The sequence below is a fragment of the Gobio gobio genome (assembly GCF_949357685.1).
Source record: "Gobio gobio genome assembly, chromosome: 12".
NCBI lineage: Eukaryota > Metazoa > Chordata > Actinopteri > Cypriniformes > Gobionidae > Gobio > Gobio gobio.
In genome coordinates, this window is record NC_137105.1 from 3,181,534 (window position 1) to 3,199,033 (window position 17,500).

At 38.1% G+C, this 17,500-nt stretch overlaps 1 protein-coding gene across 3 annotated transcripts in view; it reads right to left on the reverse strand.

The window, feature by feature from the left end:
* The window catches only part of phactr1 (phosphatase and actin regulator 1), a 41,187-nt gene that overhangs the window by 4,191 nt on the left and 19,496 nt on the right, over window positions 1-17,500 (reverse strand). For all 3 annotated transcript variants that reach the window (XM_079831935.1, XM_079831934.1, XM_079831933.1), the window contains exons 5-8: window positions 8,975-9,175; window positions 8,638-8,860; window positions 1,875-2,056; window positions 1,616-1,772 (exon numbers count right to left, since the gene is read on the reverse strand). In XM_079831935.1, the coding sequence (XP_079688061.1) occupies window positions 1,616-1,772; window positions 1,875-2,056; window positions 8,638-8,860; window positions 8,975-9,175 (763 nt within the window). The remainder of the gene's footprint in view (window positions 1-1,615; window positions 1,773-1,874; window positions 2,057-8,637; window positions 8,861-8,974; window positions 9,176-17,500) is intronic.

Consider the following 17,500-nt stretch of genomic DNA (forward strand, 5'->3'; position numbering starts at 1 on the left):
CACACACAATCACACACGATCAACTCAAGAACCACAACACGCGCTTCCATTCAAATGGAAGGTTTGAGTAACTCCGCCCACATTGAGATCTCATTGGTCCAACATCTGCATATTATAATCAGACATGTTCTGATCAATCAAGCACTACCAATGCCTGTTATTCTTCACTAGATGCACTTTTTTAATGTCTATGTTGATTTTAAACAGTTTATATATTTTGTTTTCATTTTAATTTTCGTGTAAGTTTTAGTAATTTTGTTGTTTTTATACTATGCAGATTTTATTAAGTTTTTTTATTTTTTTATTTCTATATTTTTTCGTTAAAATGAATCATTTTGTTGTTTTTTGTCATTTATGTAGATGTTATTAATTTTTATTTTATTAATTTTTTTATTTTAAAGGTTACAAGTTTAGTAATATTGTTGTTTTTTTAACATGTTTAAACATTTTTAAATGTCATTTAGATTTTATTTACTTTTATTTATTTTATATTTACCGTTTTAAATAGTTTTAGTCATTTTGTTGTTTTTTTATTTTTATTCTATGCAGATTTTATTAAGTTTTATTTTATTTATTTTTAATTTCTATATTTTCCATGTTCATTTTCGTTAAAGTTAATAATTTTGTTGTGTTTTTTTGTCATTTTTAAACTTAAACTTAACTCTTTATACTTTAAAAAAATATGTGTATATAGTTTTTATTTATTTTATTTAAGTTTGATATTTTATTTAGTACATCAAGTTTCAAGATAAATATTTAATAAATAAGATCCTTAAAGCCAGTGTACACACACACACACACACACACACACACACACACACACACACACACACACACACACACACACACACACACACACACACACACACACACACACACACACACACACACACTCTCCAGTGTAGATCATCTGTACACACACACACACACACACACACAATCACACACACACAATCACACACACACACACACAGTATTTCCTGCCAGATCGTTTTAATTTTTGTTTTAGTTAAACGTTTTAGTAATTTTGTTTTTTACATTTTATACTTTTTTTAATGTCTATGCAGATTTTATTTCATACATTTTTTCAGTTCTCATTTTTTTCATTAAAGTTTCAGTAATTTTGTTTTAACATGTTTATACATTTTTAAAATGTCTTATGTAGATTTGATTAATGTTTATTTATTTAATATTCACCGTTTTCATTTTAGTAATGTTTTGCGTTTTTGACATTTGTATACTTTTTTAATGTCTATGTAGATTTTATTTCATGAATTTGTTCAGTTTTCTTTTTTTTCATTGAAGTTTTAGTCACATGTTGTGTTTTTGTGTCTTATACTTTTAAAAAAAAATATGTGTATATAGTTTTTATTGATTTTATTTCAGTTTCAGTTTGATATTTTAGTACATCAAGTTTCAAGATAAATATTAAATAAATGAGAAATGGCTGAAATAAAATAAGCAATTTTTTAAGATATCAACTGTTTTATTGCAGGCAGTTTTTTCTGGTTTTATAGGTTGAGTTAACTGTAACCGCCCTGGTGTGTGTGTGTGTGTGTGTGTAGTGTGTTTGTGTGTAGTGTGTGAAGTGTGTGTGTGTGTGTGTGTGTCTCACCGGGTCAGTTTGGTGCCGATCTGCTGTCTGGACTCCAGCCGCTCCTGGTCGCTCATCATGGGCAGGATGTTTTTATCCTCCAGTTCCCTCTTCGACGGGCGATTGCTCAGTTTGATCGCCAGAGAATCTTTCCGTAAGATCCTTAAAGCCAGTGTACCTGCACACACACACACACACACACACACACACACACACACAGCTTTAGTTCACGTAAACACACACACACACCACATGCTGTATTTCCTGGCAGATCTCGTACTTGTAAACAGCGAGTCGTCGTCGTCGTCATCATCCTCCTCTTCATCGTCCTCTTCCTCGTGTGTGCTGAAGGTGTGTGTGATGAGCGGGTGTGTGTTGGCGGGAGTTTGGTGCATTGAATCTCTGTTCTCCTTCTCCTCTTCCGTCTCCATCAGGACAGATGGCATCGCCTGCAGTACAGAACTACACACACACACACACACACACACACACACACACACACACAGGTGAGTATTTCAGGGATGTAAAGTTCAGACGGTAAGTTATGAGAATAATTATGTAAAATATGTTTTTGCATGTATTATCTCCCTTTATAATTTTAGCGCATTCTTTCCCCCATAACTAATGAATGAAGTGAATGTGTTAGAAAAACCCATTCAAACACACTGACTCTTACATCATCATCATCATCATCATCATCATCCTCATCATCATCATCCTCATCATCCTCCTCATCATCATCATCATCATCATCATCATCCTCATCATCATCATCATCCTCCTCATCATCATCATCATCATCATCATCATCATCCTCATCATCCTCCTCATCATCATCATCATCATCATCATCATCATCCTCATCATCATCATCATCATCATCATCCTCATCATCATCCTCATCATCATCATCATCATCCTCATCATCATCATCATCCTCATCATCATCATCATCATCATCCTCATCATCATCATCATCATCATCCTCATCATCATCATCCTCATCATCATCATCATCCTCATCATCATCATCATCATCCTCATCATCATCATCATCATCCTCATCATCATCATCATCATCCTCATCATCATCATCCTCATCATCCTCATCATCATCATCCTCATCATCATCATCCTCATCATCATCATCATCATCATCATCCTCATCATCATCATCATCCTCATCATCATCATCATCCTCATCATCATCATCATCATCCTCATCATCATCATCATCATCCTCATCATCATCATCATCATCATCCTCATCATCATCATCATCATCATCCTCATCATCATCATCCTCCTCATCATCATCATCATCATCATCATCATCATCATCCTCATCATCATCATCATCCTCATCATCATCATCCTCATCCTCATCATCATCATCATCATCCTCATCATCCTCATCATCATCATCATCATCATCATCATCCTCATCATCATCATCATCCTCATCATCATCATCCTCATCATCATCATCCTCATCATCATCATCATCATCATCATCATCATCCTCATCATCATCATCCTCATCATCATCATCCTCATCCTCATCATCATCATCATCATCATCCTCATCATCATCATCCTCATCATCATCATCCTCATCATCATCATCATCATCATCATCCTCATCATCCTCATCATCATCCTCATCATCATCATCATCATCATCATCATCATCCTCATCATCATCATCATCATCCTCATCCTCATCATCATCATCCTCATCATCCTCATCATCATCATCATCCTCATCATCATCATCATCATCATCATCATCATCATCATCATCCTCATCATCATCATCCTCATCATCATCATCATCATCATCATCATCATCCTCATCATCATCATCATCATCATCATCATCATCATCATCCTCATCATCATCATCCTCATCATCCTCATCATCATCATCATCATCATCATCATCATCCTCATCCTCATCATCATCATCATCATCATCATCATCATCATCATCATCATCCTCATCATCCTCATCATCATCATCATCATCATCATCATCCTCATCATCCTCATCATCATCATCCTCATCATCATCATCATCATCATCATCATCATCCTCATCATCATCATCATCATCATCATCATCCTCATCATCCTCATCATCATCATCCTCATCATCATCATCATCATCATCCTCATCATCATCATCATCATCATCATCATCCTCATCATCATCATCCTCATCATCATCATCCTCATCATCATCATCCTCATCATCATCATCCTCATCATCATCCTCATCATCCTCCTCATCATCATCATCATCATCATCCTCATCATCATCATCATCATCATCATCCTCATCATCATCATCATCATCCTCATCATCATCATCCTCATCATCATCATCATCATCATCATCATCATCATCCTCATCATCATCATCCTCATCCTCATCATCATCATCCTCATCATCCTCATCATCATCATCATCATCATCATCATCCTCATCATCATCATCATCCTCATCATCATCATCATCATCCTCATCATCATCATCATCCTCATCATCATCATCATCATCATCCTCATCATCATCATCATCATCCTCATCATCATCATCATCATCCTCATCCTCATCATCATCATCATCATCATCATCCTCATCATCATCCTCATCATCATCATCATCATCATCATCATCATCATCCTCATCATCATCATCATCATCCTCATCATCATCATCATCATCCTCATCATCATCATCATCATCATCATCCTCATCATCATCATCCTCATCATCATCATCATCCTCATCATCATCATCATCATCATCATCATCATCCTCATCATCATCCTCATCATCATCATCATCATCATCATCATCCTCATCATCATCATCCTCATCATCCTCATCATCATCATCCTCATCATCATCATCATCATCATCCTCATCATCATCCTCATCATCATCATCCTCATCATCATCCTCATCATCATCATCCTCATCATCATCATCCTCATCATCATCATCATCATCATCCTCATCATCATCCTCATCATCATCATCCTCATCATCATCCTCATCATCATCATCCTCATCATCCTCATCATCATCCTCATCATCCTCATCATCATCATCATCCTCATCATCCTCATCATCATCATCCTCATCATCCTCATCATCATCATCCTCATCATCATCCTCATCATCATCCTCATCATCATCATCATCATCATCCTCATCATCATCCTCATCATCATCATCCTCATCATCATCCTCATCATCATCATCCTCATCATCCTCATCATCATCATCCTCATCATCATCCTCATCATCCTCATCATCATCATCATCCTCATCATCCTCATCATCATCATCCTCATCATCCTCATCATCATCATCCTCATCATCATCCTCATCATCATCCTCATCATCCTCATCATCATCATCATCCTCATCATCCTCATCATCATCATCATCATCATCCTCATCATCATCATCCTCATCATCCTCATCATCATCCTCATCATCCTCATCATCATCATCATCCTCATCATCATCCTCATCATCATCATCATCATCATCATCCTCATCATCATCATCATCCTCATCATCATCATCATCATCATCCTCATCATCCTCATCCTCATCATCATCATCATCATCATCCTCATCATCATCATCATCATCATCATCATCATCCTCATCATCATCATCATCATCATCCTCCTCATCATCATCCTCATCATTCATCATCCTCATCATCCTCATCATCATCATCATCATCATCATCATCATCATCATCCTCATCATCCTCATCATCATCATCATCCTCATCATCATCATCATCATCATCATCCTCATCATCATCATCCTCATCATCATCATCATCCTCATCATCATCATCATCATCATCATCATCCTCATCATCATCATCATCATCATCATCCTCATCATCATCCTCATCATCATCATCATCATCCTCATCATCATCATCATCCTCATCCTCATCATCATCATCATCATCCTCATCATCCTCATCCTCATCATCATCATCATCATCATCCTCATCATCATCATCATCATCATCATCCTCATCCTCATCATCATCATCATCCTCATCCTCATCATCATCATCCTCATCATCATCATCATCATCATCCTCATCCTCATCATCATCATCATCCTCATCATCATCATCCTCCTCATCATCATCCTCATCATCCTCATCATCATCATCATCCTCATCATCATCATCATCATCATCCTCATCCTCATCATCATCATCATCATCATCATCCTCATCATCCTCATCATCATCATCATCATCATCATCCTCATCATCCTCATCCTCATCATCATCATCCTCATCATCATCCTCATCATCATCATCCTCATCATCATCATCATCATCATCATCATCATCATCCTCATCATCATCATCCTCATCATCCTCATCATCATCATCATCATCCTCCTCATCATCATCATCATCATCATCATCATCATCATCCTCATCATCATCATCATCATCCTCATCATCATCATCATCATCATCATCATCATCATCATCATCATCATCATCCTCATCATCATCATCATCATCCTCATCATCATCATCCTCATCATCATCATCATCATCATCATCATCATCCTCATCATCATCCTCATCATCATCATCCTCATCCTCATCATCATCATCATCATCATCATCATCATCATCCTCATCATCCTCATCATCATCATCATCATCCTCCTCATCATCATCATCATCATCATCATCATCATCATCATCATCCTCATCATCATCATCATCATCATCATCATCATCATCATCATCATCATCCTCATCATCATCATCCTCATCATCATCATCATCATCCTCATCATCATCATCATCCTCATCATCATCATCATCATCATCATCATCATCATCATCATCATCCTCCTCATCATCCTCATCATCATCATCATCCTCATCATCATCATCATCATCATCATCATCATCATCATCCTCCTCATCATCATCATCATCATCATCATCATCATCATCATCATCATCATCCTCATCCTCATCATCATCATCATCATCATCATCCTCATCATCATCATCATCATCATCATCATCCTCCTCATCATCCTCATCATCATCATCATCATCATCCTCCTCATCATCCTCATCATCATCATCATCCTCATCATCATCATCATCATCATCATCATCATCCTCATCATCATCATCATCATCCTCATCCTCATCATCATCATCATCATCATCCTCATCATCATCATCATCATCATCATCCTCATCATCATCATCCTCATCATCATCATCATCATCCTCATCATCATCCTCATCATCATCATCATCATCATCATCATCATCCTCATCATCATCATCATCATCATCCTCCTCATCATCCTCATCATCATCATCATCCTCATCATCATCATCATCATCATCATCATCATCATCATCCTCCTCATCATCATCATCATCATCATCATCATCATCATCATCATCATCCTCATCCTCATCATCATCATCATCATCATCCTCATCATCATCATCATCATCATCATCATCCTCCTCATCATCCTCATCATCATCATCATCATCATCCTCCTCATCATCCTCATCATCATCATCATCCTCATCATCATCATCATCATCATCATCATCCTCATCATCATCATCATCATCATCATCCTCCTCATCATCATCATCATCATCATCATCATCACATCTTGTGCGCCACTGATGAAGTTGCCGGATACACACCGAAAATTCGGATGCATAGTTTTTGCATTCAAATGTGTGTTTTTTTTTTTTTACAATTTTCAAAGTTTCAAAATTCGATTTTATTTTGAAAGCCTTAATAGTCGTTGCTGTGGACGGATGCAAGCGATATGAAATAAATGTGACATTAATAATATATAGGGATGTATAGATAGTAAATGTGTGTGAGTGTGTGTGTGTGTGTGAGTACGTGTTAGTGTGTGCGAGCATGTGTGTGTGAATGAGTATGTGTGTGTGAATGAGTATGTGTGTGTGCAAGTATGTGTCAGTATGTGTGTGAGTGTGTGCGTGTGAGCATATGTGAATGAGTGTGAGTATGCGTGTGAGTGTGTGTGTACGTGTGTGTGAGTACGTGAGTGTGAGTGTGTGTGTGTGTGTGTTAGTACGTGTGTGTGTGTGTACATGTGTGTGAGTGTGCACGTGCATGTGTGTGTGAGTACGTGTGTGTGTGTGTGTGTGTGTGTACGTGCATGTGTGAATGTGCGTGCGTGTGTGTGTGCGTGCGTGTGTGTGTGTGTGTGCGTGTGTGTGTGTACATGTGTGTGTACGTGCGTGTGTGAATGTGTGTGTGTTTGAGTGTACATGTGTGTGTACGTGCGTGTGTGTGAGTACATGTGTGAATGTGTGTGTGTTAGAGTGTACACGTGTGTGAGTACGTGTGTGTGTGAGTGTACATGTGTTTATGTGTGTGTACGTGCGTGTGTGTGTGTCTGTGTGTGTGAGTACATGTGTGAATGTGCGTGCGTGCGTGTGTGTGTGTGTACGTGTGTGAATGTGTGTGTGTGTGTGTGTGTGTGTGTGTGTGTATGTATGTGTGTACGTGTGTGAATGTGTGTGTGTGTGTGTGTGTGTGTGAGTGTACATGTGTGTGAGTACATGTGTGAATGTGTGTGTGTGTGTACATGTGTGAGTGGGTGTGTGTGTATGTGTGTACGTGTGTGTGTGTGTGTATGTGTGTACATGTGTGAATGTGTGTGTGTGTGAGTGTACATGTGTGTGAGTACATGTGTGAATGTGTGTGTGTGTGTGTGTACATGTGAGTGTGTGTATGTACATGTGTGTGCAAGTGTGTGCAAGTGTGTGTGTGTGTACATGTGAGTGTGTGTGTACACATGTGTAGTGTATGTGTGTGTACACTGTGTGTGTGTGTGTGTGTGTACATGTGTGTGTAAGTGTGAGTGTGTCTATGTACGTATGTGTGTGCGTGTACGTACGTGTGTGTGTGTGTGTGTGTGAGTGTGTGTGTGTGTGTGTCCTCACCTCTCCAGTCTCTGCATGGTGAGTGCGAGTGTTTTGTTGAGCTCCTCTATGATGCGGCTGGGCGGGTGCAGTGACAGCGGCAGGGTGTTGAACTGCTGCGGGTGAGTGTGTGTGAGCGAGTGTGTGTGCATGCCCTGGGACGGCAGGCATTTGAGGGAAAACGAGGGCTCACATATCATCACTTTCTTTGGAGGCAGAGGCGGGGACAGTCGGGCCAGCGTCTCTGAGGAGAAGAACACAGAGTTAGGTGTTGTCCCGTGATGATGTCATGAGAGAGACGGCCCCTGTGTTGTCCCGTGATGATGTCATGAGTGAGAGACGGCCCCTGGGGCGGCACCTGTGAGGTGGTTGGGGATTCGGCTGTATGGCTTCGGTGGTAAGGCAGGAGGCTGTTTCAGGGACGACGCCCTCATGTGAGTGATGTCAGCGCTGTCGCTAGGCAACGGCACAGCCTTCACAGAGGGCGGGGCTTGAGACGGTTTCGGGACGAGATCTGAGAGGCACATCACAGGTTCTCCAGACGACTCTGAGAACGACACTAGACCAGAACCAGAGATTTTAGTATTTCCAACAGCCCATATATAATCTATTACATCTCTTAAAGGGTTAGTTCACCCAAAAATGTAAATTCTGTCATTAATTCCTCAGCCTCATGTGGTTGGACACCCGTCAGACCTCCGTTCATCTTCAGACACAAATGAAGATATTTTAGTGTAAAGCTGATGCTGAGAAAGGCTTCAGATAGGCCTCCATTGGCATTCAGTACATTCACACTCACAAGACCCATAAAAGGCACTAAAAACGTCGTTACAAAGTCCATCTCACCACAGTGACTCTACAATCATTTTACGATGCGACGACAATAGTTTTTGTGCGCAAAAAAAATCTAAATAACGCCTTTATCCAGCTTGTTCTTGTCCTCCGTGTGTGTCTCCACGACGCATGCGCGAGAATATGAGCAGATCCGGCGTTCGGGAATCCATGAAATGCCACTTTAGCCCCATTTTGAGAACTACGCCGAGACCTAAAGCACGATCAGTGTAGAATTCAACAGCTGAGATACGCACGTCTTCCTCTGCTCGTAAACAAATCGCTTCTGGTCATGTGTCCGAACGCCGGATCTGCTCATATTCTCACGCATGCGTCGTGGAGACACACACGGAAGACAAGAACAAGCTGGATAAAGGTGTTATTTTGATTTTTTTTTGCGCACAAAAACTATTGTCGTCGCATCGTAATATGATTGTAGAGTCACTGTGGTGAGATGGACTTTGTAACGACGTTTTTAGTGCCTTTTATGGGTCTTGTGAGTGTAAATGTACTGAATGCCAATGGAGGCCAATCTGAAGCCTTTCAGAGCATCAGCTTTACACTAAAATATCTTCATTTGTGTCTGAAGATGAACGGAGGTCTGACGTAGGGCTGTGCAATTAATCGAATTTCGATTTCGATTTTGCCTCCCAACGATCACCAAAATAGTACAATCGAGAAAAAACGATTATTTTGCCTTGCGTTCTGAATGAAACGCGCACGCGCACATCCGCCCCTCCCGAACCCACAAATCTCTCTCAGGTCGTGAGTCTCGTGTGCATATCATCTGCTGGAATTTAAAAACTCGGCGCGAGTAAAGATGGCAGAAGGAGGGCAGTTACAGCAGCGTTTGGTGAGCAAAAAAGGCAAAACCAACTCCGTTGTCTGGGAACAGTTTGGCTTCGAGGAATCAGACGACGAGCAGAAACATGCTAAGATTTGCTACATGGTAGTGTCTGCAACGCAAGGGAACACCACGAATTTGTTTAACCACTTGAAAATTAAACAGAGTGACCTATGACAATCTAATAAAGAAACAAAAACTGACGAGAGCAGGGATGCCGTGTAAACGTCCTTTTTTTCCTTCATATTTTTCAAATAATTCTCTCTTTGTAAACTTTGTTCAATGCAAGCGAGATTGCGAGTGCTGCCATATTTTCGAATATGACCAGTCGTGATCACCCGGGTTTAGTGCTTTAGGGTTTAGGTTAGAATGAGAAGCCGCGCGCGCTGTGAGAAAATGTGTCTCTGTGCGTTCATCCGAGAGCGCGCACACGTCTCTCAGCGCGCAAATATTGAGTTCTCTTTCAAGTCTTGCTCTTAAACGGACAAACTCACACAAAACGTATGTCAACATGTCCATCTTGATGAGTATCTTAGCAGACATAGTCTGTATATGCCTTAAGTGAACTTTATACAGTCGATAAAGAAGACGCGAGGTCTTAAAGGGGCAGTAGCCTTTACTGCTGTCTGTTTAATGTCAAACAACAAAAGACAAGGACATCACTCACCGCTCTTGATTGAATAGCTTTTGTAAGTTTAATAGGATTAATCTTTAATTTATGCACTCAAATATGCAATGTTATTTTACATTTGATACATTTCTGTACCTGAAAACTAATGTTAGACGTACATGAAAAGCATAGTCGAACCATATTGTTGATCTTATTTATTTGTGGTTATCATTTTTACGTGAATACTTTTATACTTTGATTCGAATATATGTTATATTATTTATTTTAATAGTTCAAAAAGTACAACAAATGTTACAATTTCAATTGAATTGTTGAAAGGTGTATTTTTAATAAATGCAACACATTCCCAAAGTCATGTGAAATAATCGTGTTACATAATCGTGATTTCAATATTGACCAAAATAATCGTGATTATGATTTTTTCCATAATCGAGCAGCCCTAGTCTGACGGGTGTCCAACCACATGAGGGTGAGGAATTAATGACACAATTTACATTTTTGGGTGAACTAACACTTTAATGCGAGACACTACAGGTGAATAGGGATTTTTTTTTCATTACAAGATATCACTGTGAAACTTCTCCAGTTTATTCCTGGCATAAACATAAGAAAAAAATGTATTACATGTTTTGTGTAAATTAATATTTTAATATGCAAATGAGGCCTTATATACTTAAATATAAGCTCATTTGCATATTTTTCCAAAAACACAATCTGGAAATTGGAAAGGATCATGTTTAAAAATCTTGGTTCTATTTGTTGACATATTAGATGAGAGGGCTTTTTGTGCTTTAGTAAATTAGAGAATACTGACAGCCTTAAATCAATTTTCGCTAGGGATGCACCGAATATTCGGCCACCGAAAATTTTCGGCCGAAAATGCCCCAAAAGTTTATTTTCGGTTTTCGGCCGAAAGACTTTTATCACCGAAACAACATGGCCGAAATGTTGTGATGACGCAAACAGAAACCGCGACCTGCACGTGCTTGTCTGAAGCAGGGGCGTCGCACCCGTGGGGGATGTGGGTGTTTTAACACCCACACTTTTCCCGGTGAGAGGGTTCAACACCCACACTTTTTCTGCAGTTTTCCCGCAGTTTAGCACAAACGCTTTAGGGATGCCACAATTATCATTATAATATTAAACCGTTCGGTACGGCAATCACGGTTCAATAAGCGCTTGTGAATTGCGTGGTTTTCTTTTTTTTTTTTTGCAGTGTGCCTGTGAGTCTACGCGCTGATATGAGCAAATATCCAATCACTAATACTATACACAGTGCTAGACACGCTTGCAGTGCTGGAGTCAGAGAGTTATACTCACGGAACACTAGAGTTATTCTCAATCACGAAAGTTAATTATTTGCATGCGTGTTTTACTGCCTTGCCGGTTATTCGCGTGCTATGCACCGTTTTAACACGCAGAGCGCGCGCAGACTAAAAGCCTGTCAAACACTTGATTACTGGACTAAGTAGTCTTACTGTGCTATGTGTCATACTGTCAAATACACACAAGGTTAACATAAACACAGTCGGTTATGTGTAAAGTGAAAGTACATTTGCGTGTGTCTGTATATTAGATGCGTGCAGGTCTTTAATTGACAGGAGCACAGCCTATAGTGAACACGCTGTCCTTAAAGGGACAGTTCACCTCTAAAATTATGTCATTATTTACTCACTCTAATATTGTTTCAAACCTGAATTAATTTCTTCTGTTGAACACCGACAGCTGATGGTAGCCATTGACTTAAATGTTAATAAAACTACAAAAGACATAGAAAAGCACTCTCTGCTCTTGACTGAAAACATTAATACAGTAGCTTTAATACGAATCAATTTATTTTATATTGAAGTCTATGTAGTGTTTAATTTTTACATTTATTCATTAAATTTCACACTTAAATGCTGCTGTACAGCTTTGAGCTGCCAGTGTAAATCTTTATATATATTTATTTTATATTATACTATACACTAGGAATGTGTACAAGGTTTTTTTAAGTAAAATTTTAAGTTTAAGTAAGGTTTTTCAAGTCTTTTAAGTAAAATAAAAAAATTGCATTTTATTTTTCTCAACATCTTTCTGTCCCCGTCGCCTAAGAATAGAATAGCAAAAAACTGATGTGACAAGCCATCAGAACCCAATCGAACACCGTGGTTAAAAAAAAACGAGGTATGCAGAATATATATATATTATATATCTTGTATGTTATACCTTTTGTACCCTTCTGTCATTGTATTCATCGTTTTTATTGTTAACAAACAAACCACATCCATCCCCCACACTTTTGAAAAGCTTGCTACGCCTCTGGTCTGAAGCAACATGTTTGCGGTGTGGACGTATTTCAGTATATCTGAGAAACACCCACGTCTGCTCCATGCACAAAAGAGCTCATGTTCTCGATGAGAAGAGGACCAGACTTCACTGTGAAACCGAACGCAATCTTTAACAGTGGGCATGTTTTAAGCGCGGAACACACTTCAATCTGGCGGCAGCGCGCGCGCGTGAACGCGATCATCTGTGAGCGCGATCGATCATCTCTTCCTTAAGAATAAACATGAATGAACATCTAAGGTGTGTTGAGGATACATTACAACTTACTGTCACGTATCATATGTGGTGTAATCGCTCAGTCAGTGTTTCAACGGCGGAAAGACCTCAATATAACTGCTGTAAACTAAACGGTCATGTAGCAGCACATTTACCTCAGGCACCTCAGTGTCCACAGCTGTTAGTTCACAAGAAAAATCAACTCTTTCACTAAATATATGCTCTATATTAGCCGTTATATTCATTATATTCTACTTAACCTGTTAATGATATCTTGATTATTTCATGTATGTTTAAATAAAATGACAGACACTGTGTTTAAATGATTATATTTCAACAACGAATTGGATAAAAAACTATTTTATAATTAGATTTAGAAGGTATTGCAAAAACTGCCTTATGTGAAGTGTACATGTTTGTGTACTATGTTATTTGAGTGTTGATTATTAGACCTAAAAATAAATAGCAACTGAATTTAGGCTAATAGTTTGGGCTCTGTTTTTAACCTTTAATATTAATGTGCAAGTAAGGGCTCCCTATATAGTTTAGAGCAATATATGCAATAAACTTTTAGTTATAATTTAATTCATTTAAGGACAGATACTTTTTTTTTCAGTTAACCAATAAAAATAAATAAAAAGCCATTTTGTAAAACTGCTGTACCGAACCGTCAGTTTTGTGTTCCGCTACACCCCTATTCTACAGTTAACATATGGGCTATGGCAGTCTTTGCTTTGATACACTATTATGTTGAAGGCCTACAGAGAAAATGGTTGTATCAGTTGCACTTGTTCTGAATGCACTTTCTTGTAGTAACGTTAGTCCTACAGAGAAACCTTTCTGTAGGCCTGTACATTATTATTTAATGTACAAATGAGTGGGGTCAAGTTAAACATTGTTGCAATGTGCTAAATAAATATTGGCATAACTTGTAATTGATTTATTCTTTGAAACTTTAATATTAATGTATGCAATTGCAATGCCTTGATTTTAGTAAAGTTAGTACACAGTCATAGCCATAAATGCAATGGTACTAATAATTGGCATAATTTCTGTCTGTGTTTCGGTTTTCGGCTTTCGGCCTTGGTTTCCTCTTTTTCGGTTTTCGGTTTCGGCCAAGAATTTTCATTTCGGTGCATCCCTAATTTTCGCCATGTTTGTTTTGGAGTTAAAGGACCGATAACTCAGGATAGGAATGATATATCAACAAATCCCTCTGTGAAAGCTTTCAGAATATAGTTCAGGATAAGACTGGAAGACTTGGTGCTACTGAAGTGGAGAATCTGACTCTGAGTGTGAGAAAAAACTCATTTTGAGAAAACGGCCTTTATAACTGCATACATTTCTATAAACCCCCCCAACCTACAAACAAAATATATATTCAGTTCATTAATATCAGTAGTGTATAATATTTTAAACATGTGGAAATTGATAAATGAATAAATTATTAATAGCAATAGCTATTAGAGAACTACCTTAACACACACACACAACAGTCACACACACTGCAGATGAGCTGTCCCTGTTTGTTGTATATGTCTATCTATAACTATTTGAATCTAATTCTAACGGGGTTTCGTCGTCTAATCTGTTGTTGTTTACTTTCTTTTTACTAGCTCTTGCTACTTGGTCTTTTCTGTGAGTGTTTATGAGCCGATTTCAGCGTTGTCTGCACTTCCTCTCAGGCGGAGAATACACAGACCAGAGAAATTCACAGACCAATCAGATGTGGTTTTTGGCTGCAAACTTTCATGGTTGGTTAGTTCTACAAAGGAAATGTCCATATGTGGATTAGCCAGTGCTGTGTGTGAGACTGAGAGCTTTATAATGACACCAAGCATCACATGTTTCTGTGAATGGAGACGCACGAGAGATCGCGCTAGAATAACGTTTGATGATTTTGGGTAGAAATCTAAAGGCGCACGGTGACAAAATATAATTAAATAACCACCTTAATGTGTAATGTTGACTTTTTTTTATTTTGACATGAAAGCTTACATGTTAAGGGAGCAAACTGGCCCAAAATCTCAAAATTGACCACAGCATAAAAAACGATGTTTTCACCTGCCGTGTCTCGCCGATAAGGCCGATAAAGATATAGTTCTAAAAATCTTCTAATTATAAAAGAATAGTTCACACCACAACTATCATGATGACGGCACAGAGAAACAAATCACTTTCAGAATGATTTTTTTCCAGATGATGAACAATAAAAACATTGACAGCCAATCAGAATCCAGCATTTAAAGCGGCAGACGACAACACTGCAGCATGAATATAATAAACAGATTGATATCGTCCACTGGTGAGGACATTAATATAATAATCTTTATAGTTATCATTCTTGGTGTGAACTGGCCTTTATACCAATTGGCAGAAGCCGATATGGAAGTGAGTTAAACTGCAGTTCATGGACTGACCACTAGAGACAGAATCTCATTGAGCTCATGTTAAAATGCTCAACTTTACAGCAGAAGAACACATGTTTACAGTCTGGGACACATTGTGCTTTTGGTCTATAGGGTTAATTTTGCCCTTCATGACGACTGTGAGGGGGTGAATTTATTTATAACTCATTCGTTTACATTATATAAAGCCTTAAAGTTCTGCATAATTAAGGGCGTGGCCACTTTGAGTGACAGGTGGATTGTCGTTTGTCTGCTGTCTGTTAGTCATCACCTCAGCTCCGCCCACGTCACGCCTCTTTGCCCATTTTCTATTATCCGGGAGTGGATAATATTTTTTACAAATATTTTTAATTAATTTTTTAAATAGAAATCTGTTGTGATATTTAGAGTAGGCCTGTCACGATAACAAATTTTGCTGGACGATAAATTGGCCAAGAAATTATTGCGCTAAACGATAATATTGTCGTTCTGAGACCATTTTCATCTAAAATAATGATAATGGCATAATAATGCAGGTACACCATTTCAAAGATCAATAAACTTTTATTTCTGAAGACTATTTAACACTGAAAACGGAAAACATTTTAAATATCCACAATAAATGAACAAAACAGCCAAAAACAATAAAAGCAATGGACTCTCAGTCGGTTAACAAAAAATGCACTTGAATAAATACCAAAAACAATAAATAAAAAGGATGAAAACTGCAACGGATGATTGTGTTTTAGGTGCAGATTAGGGGTGGCACGGGTCACAAAACCCACGGTTCATATCACGGTTTTAGGCTCACGGTTTTCGGTTCTGTACGGTTCTTGTTGCTATTTCTTCTTTTAATCGTTAACACTCCAGAAATTTACTTCAGCATATGATATTTAGCTTAATTATCCACAATTTAGGATACAGTATTAAAAAAAAAATGGTAACACTTTAGAATAATGGTTATTAGTTAACATTACTTAATGTATTAACTATAACATGAGCAGTAGATCTGTTACTGTATTTGTTCATCTTTGTTAACGTTAGTTAATATAAATCCAGCTGTTCATGGTTTGTTGATGTTAGTTCACACTGCATTAACTAATGTTAACAAGATTTTAATAATGCATTAGTAAATGTTGAAATTAACAAAGATTAATAAACGCTTTATAAGTGCGGTTCATTATTAGTTCATGTTAACTAATGTAGTGAACTAATGTTAACTAATGACCATTATTCTAAAGTGTTACCAAAAAAATGTTATATCATGTAATTATGCACAAACTGAATTGGACTTGACTTTAAAGCTACACTGTGTAACTTTTTTAGTTTATTCTTTGCTAAAAACACTTAGTTCTTTCAAAAATATATGTGCTCATTAATGTATATTTACTTCTTTCAAGTAATAAAGTATTCTCGTTAGTTTATAATATGCCATTGTAAACACATACGGGTGAGGGTTTGAATGCGGGTCGCCATGTTGATCCTCCATCTTGAAAGTACATTAGCCAAAGAGGGACATACCCGTAAATTCAAGCTTCGCCTTTGGCGTTTTAACACTCGATGGCTCCGTGTCGAATGTGCACGAGGTCGAACTGGAAGCCATGTTAATCTTGGACTAAATCAGCCACCGTAGGAGTTTAAACGAAA